This window comes from Dioscorea cayenensis, chromosome 1 (genome assembly GCF_009730915.1).
Source record: "Dioscorea cayenensis subsp. rotundata cultivar TDr96_F1 chromosome 1, TDr96_F1_v2_PseudoChromosome.rev07_lg8_w22 25.fasta, whole genome shotgun sequence".
Taxonomy (NCBI): Eukaryota; Viridiplantae; Streptophyta; class Magnoliopsida; order Dioscoreales; family Dioscoreaceae; genus Dioscorea; species Dioscorea cayenensis.
Genome location: NC_052471.1, coordinates 11,374,133 through 11,387,623, shown reverse-complemented (window position 1 = coordinate 11,387,623; position 13,491 = coordinate 11,374,133). Strand labels below are relative to the sequence as shown.

The following is a 13,491-nucleotide window of genomic DNA, read 5'->3' as shown; positions in this document are numbered from 1 at the left end:
TCTACCTAAGAGTAAATTTTTCATATGACCAAATTAATTTTTCATATTTTTCATATTTTTCATGTGTGTGTTTGCTTTAATTTCCTATATATCTTTAAACTTATGTAGTACACAATCTATATGTGTTTCAAGAATATGGAGGTTGTGTTGTGTTATTTATGGATTAATGACTCTTATTGTCATTTGCCTTGTTGATAAACATGAACCTCACCATCTTATCTCCTTTGGAAAAAAAAACGAGCATGCCGATATATATATATATATATATATTTGATTTTTGTATGAGATTTACATCAATGATTTGTTCATAGCATATGCATATAGTTTGTATCAACATTTTGTTGAAAACAAGAAAGATATAGTCTTTGGTAGATTAATTAGTTATGCAACACTTGTTTTAATTTTTTGAAGTATGACTAATTTCTATTTCTTGCAAATAGTTTAGTACTGTTATAGTTTGAACATATTGTCCTATTCTTATTTATTGAGTGTGTTATTGGTAACATTTGGTTTATATATTTTAATAGGAACAATTTGTATGGCCCATAGAAAAAACAAATGTTGTACGAAAAATATGGGACACTACATGCAAAGAGCGATTTAAAGGAATGATGGAAGAAGAAAGGAGTCGAATAAAGAAGCATTTTGGAGTGAGTGACATTGCACATTGTAAAGGCTATAATGAAGATTGGATAAGAGTTGATATTTGGGATCGTTTAATTGACAATGTTTGGAATAGTAGAACATAGAAAAATCGATCTCAAAAGGCCAAGAAAAATAGGCACAAAAAAAAATGGAAGTATTACCAAACATACTGGTGGATGGATTCCTTTTTTGCTTCATGCGGAGACGATGGTATATATTATCTATATTGCTTTATAATTATTGTTTTCAAGATTGTATATCTTTTTCACAAGGATTACATTTTTTTTAATTATATGCCCATGAGTAATTTATTCTATATCTATGTGTAGGTAACCCAATTAAATTGGAAGCCAACATATGCAGAAGTGTTTAATCGCACACACAAGCGTGACAAGGGTCGTGGTGATTATGTTGATAATAAATCTAAATCTGTGAGTGTAAGTAAATTGGTTTCATAATTATATTTTAATTATTAATATGCAAATTTTTTTTCTAATGCATTAATAATTCTTTTATTATCTTTTCCATTCTAGTTATAAGAATTTTATGTTTTTGTAGAAATTTTATACTTCTTCAATGAGCCAAAAATATGGTATCGATGAATCTTCTCATCCTGAATTTGACCCACAAGCTTGGTGTGATGCAATTGGAGGAATGGAGACTACGCGTACACATGTGCATGGATTTGGGACCACGCACGTGGAAAAAATTTAATTTCTCCTCCTATTAGTATTGGGGAAGACTACTATTCATTAGATTGTAGTCCACTAATTGAATTTCCACGTCCTTCCACCGAAGTTGATAATCTACTGGAAGAAGTAGTGACTATGAAGAATAAACTACAAAGCTTGGAGGATTCTCATAATGAAATCAAAACATTTTTGTATCACATTACTAAGATGTTAAATCCTGCAACATTTTGTAGGAATGCTGGATTTTCTCAAATTGGAATGAATGACAAAGACTATGAAGATGAAACCACCGATAGTGAAGATTGAATGTTTGAGAGAGTGATTCATAGAACTTGGGTGTTTTATGGTTAATTTTACCTATAACTTCTCCTATGATGTTTTTAAATTTGATGAAACATTGAAGGTTTTTGTTTTAAACAATGTTGGACTTGTTTTCTTTTAATGAATAAATAATTTTAGACATTATAAATAGTTTGTGAAATAGCATTTGTAATATATATGTGCTACAAGGAAATAAAACTAAAAAAACGAATTAATAAAAAATAGTATTATAGATGGAATTTTATGGATAATGAAAATAATTAGTGACCAAATTCCGTTGGTAATTAGTACCTTTAGTGACAGAATTCTGTGGTGATAAATATTTTCAGTGACGGAATTCCGTTGTTGATGAAAACCATCAGTGTGGAATTCCATGGGTGATAAACACTTTCAGTGACAGAATTCCGTTGGTGTTGATAAGAATCAGTAACGGACTTCCATGGGTGATAAACACTTTTAGTGACGGAATTCCGTTGATGAGGAATACCTTCAGTGACGGAATTCTGTGGATGAAAAACACTTGTAGTAACGGAGTACTCCGTTACTAATACTTCAACATCACCAATGGAAATATTTTTTACCAACGGAATAGTATTAGCCACTTTATTATTACCAACGGAAATTCCCGTCCGTGAAAGTCATCACCCATGGAATTTGATCTTTCAGTAACAGAAATTTTTGTCCCTGATACCCTTGTTTTCTTGTAGAATTTGTTACAAGCCTCCTATATCATAGCAAAATATTTTAGTGTGTAGCTATAACTGATTTGTTTCGAAGCAAAGGTGCTATCTTTTTAGCTATGTTTTAGTAACTATAGCAAATGAATGTTTAATTTAGTTACGGACATATTACATTTATAACTAAATAATAAAATATTTTTGACAATAATTTCACTGTGGCAAGTAAATAAAACTTTTAGACACAAAATTTCTCTGTTGCAACTAAAATCTATTTTGCTATATATATAAATATAATGTAGCTAAAACAACTAATTATTTGCTACCAAGTTAAATTTTCATGGCAAAATATTTTATTCTTTTAGACATGAAAAAATAAAAGTTGTAGCAAAATATATTACACTTAGCTACAGAAGTCATAAAATATGTGGCTAAGTTTTAGTTATGGCATTTCTTGCTACGAGATTCATCTTTGAAGCTAACGTGTTTAGCTACAAGATTTTGTACCTTTTGCTACAATTTCTTTCATAGATATAGATACATAATGTTGTAGTGATGGTAAAAGAAAAATAATTAGATAATCTCTAGAGTAGTGTGGAGATTCTAAGAAAATGAAAGGGGAGTCTGGACATACTAATATGACCTTACATAAGTAATAGAGTAGAGTGTGGTTGCTGTTGACTGACTGATTAGATCAGGTCAGCTTGGAATTAGACCAATTTCTATCAACTATATCGGGCTGGTGTTGGAATTAGTCCCATTTTTTATAACCATACTAGTCTAACCTTACATATTGCTGTCATATGAATGATTTTTCTTCCAAATTCACGTTGCTACACTCATGTGAAATATTCTGAATAGTAGGGATGCTGGTATTGCTATCAAATATTCTAGTGTACTATATAAAATAAAAAACAATTCAATAATTAAATTAGTATGGTCTGCTAAGTATAGCTTGCAGTTAGATGTCAGATTAATGAGTTGTAGGAATGACTGTTGTCAGCTTTTTTATTTAATAAAAAAAGATGAGACTTTAGAAGAATTTGGCTGTCAATGCAGATCCAACATTAGTTAGTGATGTATTTGTCAATTGAGAAGAAACACCAACTTTGTTATTCAGTTGTTTAGCATAATTCATCGGTGCGATTCCCCTTATCACATGCAGATATAAATAGGAAATTCACAGTAGAGCATTTTTCCCCTTTTCTCGATAACTATTTTGTACAATATATACTTGAGTAGTTAATAAATATTTTAGACATCTGAAATATAATGAGTATATGTTGTGAACATTTGCAATATTGCATGATATCTTTGATCTGAAAGTGAAGGGAGAATATTCTCGAATAATATAAACGTTAATGATGTCCTAAGTTATGATAATGGTAATTAGTAGCATGTCCAGATAATGAAGGCATTGTATCTATCCTTGTGGAGATCACTTTCTCTTTTTGTTGTACTAGTCTTCACATATCACCTGCTGGTGCAATGGTGTCGTAGTATGAAGAAGTTGATTTTAAATCATACAATATCTCTTTGAAGTCATTTCTGTAACTCTTGGCAGCAAAATGCTATGGTAGCATAGCAAAGTTGATTCTGAATATGACTGTTAGGACTTCTTGAAAATATTTTTCGACATCATTGTCGGCTTGAACTGATGTTTTTCCTTGTGAGAATTAGGTTTTCTCATAATAAGTCCTTCAGCTTCCGTTTTGTGTTACACACTGTTTCTATATACTAAATGTGCTTATGATCTGAAGTATATGAGAGTCTGGGAGAGAATTAATTATTTTTTATGTTTGAATGGCTCATGTTTGGTGGTGTTGTTACCAAGTTGATCCTGTGCAGTTGCACACATGCATTGGTTAAAATGATCACAATTTGAATAGCTAATACACATTAAGCAAAATATTAGAAATTTATCAATGGAAAGAGGGCTGTTTGTGGCTACTCATTTATAAATCTTATGTCGGTACATTTAAAAACATACAAGAAATAGAATTTCCTGCCCCAACTTACTATAAACTTAGCATGCTAGGGGAATTTGTGAATCCCATAAGTAGCAGTACCAGTATGAGAAGTCTAATTTTAGAATTCCTTTATTACTTGGACTTTTGAAGGTACTGTATATGATGTTTGACTGATGGTTTAGATTAGGATTCCAGATAATGATAATGGATGGGATTGGCCAGATGGTTTTTCACCAAAAAGTGGCCCTGCTGCTTCAAAAGTCAATAATTTCCCATTGTTGCTGAAGAATCTTGGGCCATCCCCATCTGAATCATTTTGTGGCTTTAAGAGATATGGAGAACAATGGAATAACTTTATACATCCAAGCCAATCTTCTACAGGAGCATCGGAGCAGATTACCTATGATAGATCTCTGAGTACTATTGTGAATAATGATTATCTGCGGAATGCCTCTGCTAGCACCAGTTTATACTCCAAGAACTTCTCTGGTTCAGCGCAGTGTTCCACATCTGCTGCAGCTAAAAGTCAAGTGGTGCGGGCTGTTAAGGAAACTCCTGTCTGGATACATCCTTCAGCATCAGTTTCAGCTCTTCATAAGTGGGAGCAGAGTGCTGGGCATCAATTTGTTGTGCACAATGCTGGCACAGGTATGTGTGGAACATCAGTTTCTCACCCGTTTTTAGGCTCAAAGAAATTTTCACCAGCCAAAGAGCGTGAGGTAGACACGGGCAAATATTTGAGTGAAACACTTTGGGATGATAGGAATGGTGTTTCTTCAAACATTGAGTTGAGGCTTGGGCAGCCAACTCAACATAACAAAGCTTTTGTTGGGTCAATTTCATCGTCTGTGCATCCTAGGAAACCTGAGGTACCAAGCAATTCTCAGAAGGCCTGCTTACCTCAACCATTAATGTGCTCAAGTAAGCTAGCTGGTGAGTCACAATTTGCATTCTCAGCAAGCTCATTTCAACCTTGAATTTGTCATTCCTTTTGCACTCCTTTTACTTTGAGGCTATATTCATGGGTGATCTTTTTGGGATGCAGCTGAATTTGCCCCTGAAATAAAAAAAAATCAGGCCGTTATGGAACTATTCATCAGAAAGAGCATCTCCAAATTGCAGATTGTTGCAAAATGCAGTTGGAAAAGAAGCGACTATTGATAATTCAGAGACTGATCTCATGGATAATTCAGCTAAAAATTCGGCTATATCTTTGTTTCTTTCCCACCCTAATTATACTGAAGGGAATAACACATCTAATATTGTTGACGAATGTGAAAACTATATGAGTTCAACACTTGATGATTATTCCCTCACAGCTAGATGTAACCTCACAGAGTTTATCAAAAATGATAATGATAAATGATGTAACCGAAGGGAATCTTGTATAAATGCGGCATATACCCTATCAATCGTCTTAAAAAAAGGAAGGATCAGAGTGTTGATGCCCATGGTTGGAATAATATAATAGGACACGACTCTGTGGTTGATGATAAGCTGGAAATGGACACTTGAGGTATCAGTGAGCTTGGTAATTATAGGTGTTCATGGGCCATCATAAGCACCTTAATTATAAATCCACAAATGCAGTTCACGCAGGCACTCATTCTGGTCCTCTTGACTAGCAAATACCAAGCAATGTCCCTGGAACACAATCCTCTTTGACAAACAAGTAGCGCGCTGATAATGCCCATCACTCTGTGGATGCTATAAGTAGGTATCATAGCCTGGGAAACTTGCTCATTCATGCGATCTACTGGACTATTTAGATAGAATGAAATAATCTCATTTTCTCTTGCGTAGCATTACGTTATTTTTTTATTATTTGTAAAATTAGTTATATGCTTATTACTTGGATAATGCAACTCCAAATTCAGTAAAAACAACTCTTGAGGAGTCACTCTCGATATTCAAGCATAGCCTCAATTTTGCAAGTTCCATGACTCTCACCACTCAAGGACCTAGCGACGCACAAAGTGATTTATCGAATCTAAACATTTAATCCCGCCTGACTTCTTACTTTTTGTTGTTTTTCCAGTGGTTTTTAATAATCCACTTTTGGTGGAAAATGGTCACTCCTCCGGTTTCGCTGTATTGTTTATCTCTTTCGTCTTTAATTTGTAGTTGTTTTGATTTGATTATCATTATTTTTCATTGTCTTTTTGTTTCTTATAATAAATTGTAGTTTATCTATTTTTAATAAAAAAATTGAGGGTATTACAATTTTTTTTAAAATTATAATTTTTATTTTAAATTCTCTTCTACTTTTACTAGCGTCTCAATGTTTAGTGATTTTTTTGAAGAGTTTTGAAAGATAGAGTTATTTTTTTCGTACATTAAAGCTATTTATTCAATAAAAAAGGTTTTAATTAGACTTTTTTTTAACTTTTTTTACATAGTGTTTTAATTCAAAAATGGAAGAGAAAGTAAAACAACAAAAACAGAGGGAAAGAAAGAAAAATAAGAGAAGAAAATGAATTAAACCCATAAAAAGTTATATTTTAATGCGAAAAAGATTGACCAATAACACCTTTATTATGAGAATAGCATAAAAAATATATTTATTAATTATAAAGGATTAAACCAAGAATTTTTAGTTATTAAAGTATCTCCTAGTGTTAAATTTGGAATCAAATTACAAGTTAAAACACTAATAATTAAGCTTAATAGACTCATGATATTACAAATTGAATGTAGCAAAAGTACACCAAACATTAAACCATGTTGGTAAAAGTCTCAAAGCATTCAATTTACTTTGAGAATTTCACTAATGACAAATTTCTATAAGGTAATACCTTGTAAGCTCTTGCATTTTTAATTATTTATTTAGTTTTAATCTCTAATGATTGTTTTGACCGGAATACTATGCCTAAGACTGTTCCATACCAATCTCTCCATCATCCATTTTGTCTCATAACAATTTATGCACTGACGTAAATTTCAAAATGATTCCCAATATTCTATTATGGCAATTATCTTTCAAGACTATTTTGCTCTTATGCATTCCTTTACTAATCTCCAACTAATTATTTCCGCCAAACAAATAGCAAAGTCTATCGTTATTTTTTTCACCTACAACGAGAGATGTTATAATCTTCTTTACTCTCCGATGTTCTTCCTATTTGATTCTTTGTCATAATGTTTCATCACTTGTTTTTTTGAGTAAATTTTTTGGTATGGTACCCAACTATGGTGAATTATCACTTTGGGGTCCAAACTTTGATTTGTATCAAAATGGTGCCTCAGCTTTAATTCCGTTTCACCGGTCAGTCACCCGAAAATTTCTGGTTTGTTTCATCCGACGTGGAAGTCGGAAAGTCGATGTCAGCGCTTATTTGCCACGTCATCTGCGCAGTTGGTGATGCCACATCATTTTAAGTGTGCCACATGTGTAACCCTACCCCATGTCAGCACACCAACATTGCCACCAAAGCATTTTTTGATATCTCTAACCTTTGTCTTTGTTCCCGAGAGAAGAGGAGAGAAAGGGCAAGCAAATCTAGGGTTTGTCTTCAATCTAGCAAGGGAGAGCTCAAGGTTACAGTCAAAGAACGAAATTGCGGTGACCGACAAGCTTGAAGAATAGATGGCAGTAAATTGGGAGAGAAGACATGAGGGGGAGGAAGCCCCTGAGTATTGTAAGTGCTCATATCCTTAAACCCTATCACTTTTGGCAACATTATTAATTTTTGAAAGTGAAGTTCATGTGAAGTTCTTGTCCACAATTGGATTTTTCTTGATGCCCTAACTTTATTCCTTTATGCCGTGATTTTTCTTGATGCCCTGATTTTTATTTCTTTAATGTTTCTTTAATTTATGCCCTTGTGTGTCAGGTTAATGGTAGCCATTCAAACCATTACGTTTTCAAAGCAAAAACCACACACATGCTTATATAGTTCTTCTCATGTAGTTTTTCTCACATGAAAAGGAAAGTACCTCCTTAGGAATTTTTACCTGTACATTGACATCAAAGCATATATTCTCAATTCATTGTGTAATTTTAAAAGAATAGAAATCAAAATAACAGTGAGATATATGGCATTAACTCACTTGTTAAAACTAGCAAGGTAGTGAATATTTATAATATGTAAGCAAGAATCTTTTACTGCTTGCAAGTTCATGAAACCTTCAGGGGTATATATGAAACAGAAAATTATTGTAGACAATCAACACAAACATTTTGGCATCTCATAACAGACAGTGAAATCAATTCTTCTAAAATGAAAAGCAATAGTATATTCATTCATAATTATGGCAAACCAATATATTTTTCACACAATCTAAAAATACATTAATCTCAAATATCAACACATAATAAATGCTATTGCAGGAAAATCAAACATCTACACATAAATGGGCACCATAATTGGAATCAATCTGTTTACAGGCAACCAATAATGGTCATAGAAAGTGAGAACATAGCCTAATAGGGATGTTTTAACTGCTTTGACCTCTGATGAGGTCTCAACTTGTGCATGCTTAATCTCTCCAGTCTTTTCTGCTTGTTGTCTTACCAAAAAATAAGAAGGCAAATGAAATAAAAACACTAAAAAATGAAAAGTTTTGTTTTATAATATGATTTTACATGTCAAGTTAAGATGTGAAGTTTGGGTCCCAATGTTTTAACTTAAATCAGATTCCATTGATTTTACATGTCAAGTTAAATGTGATCTAAGTTAGTTACAGGGCATGATTTATTATATGTTCTTTGGTTTTATGTGTAGTTAGATATAATTTTACTTACACACTTTATTTATAGTACCCATTGCAGAATTATTCATGATAAGGATGCATTATGTCGTGGGTGCAGTAAAAAGTTTTGTAGGGCATGTGGATTACTGCAGTGCAGATCAAATATCTAGGCTACAACTAATTAGCATGGCTAAGGAGTTTGGGTTGGAAATTGATAGATGTACAATTTGGTGGTTGGTTGTATTTGGTGAGGTACAGGATCTGAAAGAAATAAAAACAGATTTAGATGCTTTAAGTATGGCACTTTCTGTAGGGGCTACCAAGGAGGTTAATGTGTACATTAAATATGCAAGGTCTGACTGTGCCCAACATGAAACTATCCATCATGATGAAGGAGAAGATGGTGAAGGAGATAATAATCAAGTAGGTGTTGATCAAGGATATAAAGATGTAGAAGCAGAAGAGGAAGAGGAGGATGCAGATGTTGGACAAGATGGTGACTTACAAGGTATCTTGTTAGGAAAAAAAATTAAGGAAAAGGCAGTGGATGAGGAAAATGAATTTTATGATTCAGATTACATTTTTAATGGGGAGACAGATGGTGAAGATGGTGATGAGGAATCCACAAGGATTAGAACAGAGATAGAAATAGATGGAGAGGCTGTTAGAGTGGAAAGTGATGGGGATGTAGAATCTGAATACGCAAGGTCTGATGAGCTGCAGTCTTGTTCTTCAACAAACGAGGAGTCAATGGTGCCGAATAGACCTAGATATGCAGAATTCAATGAAGAAGGTGATATGAAAAATCCATAGTTTAAGATAGACATGAAGTTTAGAAGTTTTAAACAGTTTAAGGAAGCTGTAAAGAATTATGGTATCAAGAATCCCTATGTGATGAACTTCAAGCCCAATAATAAAAAGAAGTGTAAAGCATTCTGTAGAAAAGGGTGTCCCTTCTATCTTTGGGCTTCTCCCATGGTGACTGGTAAGAACACAGTTCAAATCAAGACTGGGGTTTTAAAGCATGAATGTACAAGAGATCATGTAAGCAAGCATGTTAATGCAGATTGGGTGGCAAGGAATTATTTAGAGCAATTTAGGGCAGATCCTGCTTGGAGGATTACAGGAATAATTCAAGCAGTCAAAAGCAATCAAGAGGTGGATATCAGCAGACTAAAAGCTTATAGGGCCAAGAGCATTGCACTTAGGTAATTTTTTGTATTTCCACTTATAATATGTGTTTATTTATAACCTATGCTGGTATTCTGAATTTTTTCAGAAGTCACATGTACAAATTTTTGTTTGTTTACAGAATTATAGATGGTGATGAGAAGTCTCAAATGTCAAGGTTGTATGACTATAGAGTGGAGCTTCTAAAGACACATCCTGGTTCAACAATCATTATCAATTACACTAACGAGGGTGTCTTCCAAGCATTCTATGTATGCCTGGCTCCATTGAGGGAAGGATTTTTGGCAGGTTTGAGGGATTTTAATAGTTTGTATTTTGTTTTACTTGTTATGATCCGTAATTGTCTTCCTTTTATGTTTTTCCAAATTATGGCAGGTTGTAGCCATTTTGTTTCTCTAGATGGATGCTTCTTGAAGGGGTGTATGGAGGGCAATTATTATGTGTTGTTGGGATAGATGTAAATGATTGCATCTATCCCATATCTTGGGCTATGGTTAGTAAAGAGAACAAAGATAATTGGAAGTGGTTCTTGGAGGTAAATGGTCTGATCTCCATTTTTTTACTTGGCCAGCACATCTCTTGATGTTGTGTTTTAATCTCTATTTTGTTGTGTACTATTTCTAACATAGATCTTGGCACAAGATTTAAGGATAAGTGATAGCAGATATTGGGCCTTTATGTCTCACAGATAAAAGGTGAGCAAGTCTGAATTTTTCTCTGTGTTTATCTCCTATCTTGAATTTTGGAAATTATTCAATGGCAACTTTACATGTACTAATTTATAATTGTCTTGGTGTTTCTCTCTTGCCTTTTACTTTGCTTTACTAGTTCGGGATGGTGATGTGGCAATGTTAAAATTATCTAGGGATTAATGCCTGCAATTGCATAGTGTTTTCCACTTAGTGAGCACCGGTATTGTGTGAGACACATTCACACAAACTTTCGAAAAACCTTTAGGGGCAAAGCACTAAAAGACCAACTATGGGCTTGTGCTAAAGCCACTAACCTTCATGTCTTTGAAAAAGAAATGGAAATTATGAAGGGGATGTCAGTGGGGGGACATGATTACATGAAAAAGATAGAACCTAAACACTGGAGTAGGGCATACTTTCAAAGCAAATTTAAGTGTGACATCCTATTAAATAACTTATGCGAGTGTTTTAATAGTAATATCATAGAGGCTAGGTTAAAGGGAGTGATCACCATGACCAAGATGATAAGAACACAATTAATGAAAAGGATTCAAAAAAGAAGGGATGCAATGAAGAAGGTGACAACATCACATTGCCCAAAAATATTGAATAAGCTTGAAAAATTTAAACAGTTAAGTTGGTTTTATAATACAACTTGGTCAGGAGGGGACAAATACCAGGTTATAGGGCCTAATGGCCAGTTTGTGGTGGACAAGAGGTAGTGCACATGCTCTTGTAGAAGGTGGCAATTGAGTGGAATCCCATGTGGGCATGCAATATCTGTGTTATACTACAATAAAGAGACACCCGAAAATTATCTGGACAATTGTTACAAGGTTACCACTTTCATGAACACCTATAAGAATATACTAAATCCTACTCATGACAAAGACTCATGGCCTAAGAGTGACCAAGGTCCTGTCATTCCACTTGAACCAGTGAACCAAAGAAGAGGTAGGAAACCACTTCTTAGGAGAAAGGAAGCTGAAGAAAACCAAGGCTTCACCAATGGGAAGGTTAGCAAGAGAGGTGTTAAAATGAGATGTAGTGTGTGTGGTGAAACAGGACACAACAAGAGATATCATGGACTAAAGGTTAGTGGTTAATTATGTATTCTAAAGTTAGAACATTGCAGGGAAATATATAATGCCTTGCAAATTTAATGACATATCTATGATCACAATGTAGGGAAATAGAGATGCTTCAGGCGGGCAAACACATGGAGAGGCAAGCCAAGGTGAATCCATCACAGCAGATGATCAAATTGCAATGGTATGTCAGAGAGCTGATGTTGTCAGCAAGTTTTGTGGTATTTTTTATTAATCTAACTATGTTCTTATGGAAATTATTAGAATGATGCTTTGAGACTAATTGATGAAAATGAGAGAGCTGAAGCAAATACAGAAGCAGGGGGAGAATATCACATAACATCACCAGCATTGGATCATCAGGTGTCACAGGTAATAAACTGGGTAATATTTATTTTGATGTTCATGTTGATGTATTAATTATCAGCTAATTAATCTATGAAGCCTCGGAGAATATCACAATTATTTAATAGGTAAGGTAAATAATTTTCTTGCTTACTATTGCAGTTCATTACAATTCCTGTTCAAGCAATTCATGAAGCAACACCCTCAATAGAATATTCTATGAGGCAGCAACAACTTGAAATTTTTTTTCCCATCACATTGGCAGGTTCCAATAATACCTAACCAAGAAGCCCATGTGGAATTACCTATTGGAGAAACCCCAGTGAGAAGACAAAAGATAACCATTAGGTCTAAAAAAGCAAGGATAAACGAAGGACCTTCATCTAATGCCAATCTACCATTTAAAAATCCTATTTCTGCTGCAATTGTCCCTAAGCTAAGGTCCCAGGGAAACCAGAAAGATGTCAAAGAAGGGAGTAGGGCAGAGGCAATAGGTGCTATCAAGAGAAAGAGGGCATGGCTACCACCAGGAATTGGCTCCTCTGCTAGCCCAACCAACCCATGAAGGAAATGTAGTCTGCTTGTGATTTTTTTTTTCTTTTTTTATGTTTTTTAACCATGTGTTAGTATTGTGTTGTGTAACCATTTGTTGTTATACAGGTGGATTAACCAACATAATTTTTGCTTTGCCCAAATTTATAGAGTCAATTTTGTAAAGCTTTTGATGTACTTTGTACTGTTGGCCAATTTTGTAAATCTTTTCATCTATGTTGTGTTAGTTCATAACAACATCTAGGTCTGTAATGATTCCCATTTTGTAAGAATGAAAACAGTTATAGTTGGTGATCAATGGAAGAGCATTTGGTAAATCTTCTGACCATTAATATTTTTGGCAGGTTGGACTTAGATATGCAGATTTAAACAAACTGCACACATACAATTTAAATGCAGGTTCACTGTAGGGTTTTTATTTGGTCATCAATTAAACAAAATAGCTTAAATGTAGATTCATTGCAGGGTTTCCATTTGGTGATCAAATAAACAAAAAATCTTAAATGCATCTTTAAATGTTTCATTTTTTTGGTTGATGTATATTCATGAGGCATGACCTGAAAAATAGTACTAACTGAAAAATATACAAAATTTTCATGCTTGAAGGTAAATTGCATGTTTGCATA

The 13,491-nt window shown here is 33.9% G+C and overlaps 1 protein-coding gene and 1 long non-coding RNA gene across 2 annotated transcripts; both read left to right on the top strand.

The window, feature by feature from the left end:
• Positions 1-9,822: 9,822 nt before the first annotated feature.
• Positions 9,823-11,602, top strand: LOC120250816. The gene is made up of 4 exons (XM_039259573.1): positions 9,823-10,205; positions 10,277-10,476; positions 10,605-10,723; positions 11,513-11,602. Exons 1-4 carry the CDS (start codon positions 9,823-9,825, stop codon positions 11,600-11,602), a joined length of 792 nt encoding a protein of 263 aa, XP_039115507.1.
• Positions 11,603-11,844: 242 nt separating this feature from the next.
• On the top strand, positions 11,845-12,304 carry LOC120263104. Its single transcript, XR_005537032.1, has 3 exons — positions 11,845-11,974; positions 12,069-12,152; positions 12,233-12,304. It is a non-coding gene; the product is annotated as an uncharacterized LOC120263104 (long non-coding RNA).
• The last annotated feature ends 1,187 nt before the right edge of the window (positions 12,305-13,491 follow it).

Coding starts and splice junctions, on each gene's coding strand:
- LOC120250816 (XM_039259573.1), top strand. CDS start 9,823: ATGAAGTTTAGAAGTTTTAAACAGTTTAAGGAAGCTGTAAAGAATTAT. Junction 10,477..10,604: donor GAGGGAAGGATTTTTGGCAG/GTTTGAGGGATT, acceptor TGCTTCTTGAAG/GGGTGTATGGAGGGCAATTA. Junction 10,724..11,512: donor ATTGGAAGTGGTTCTTGGAG/GTAAATGGTCTG, acceptor AAATTTAAACAG/TTAAGTTGGTTTTATAATAC.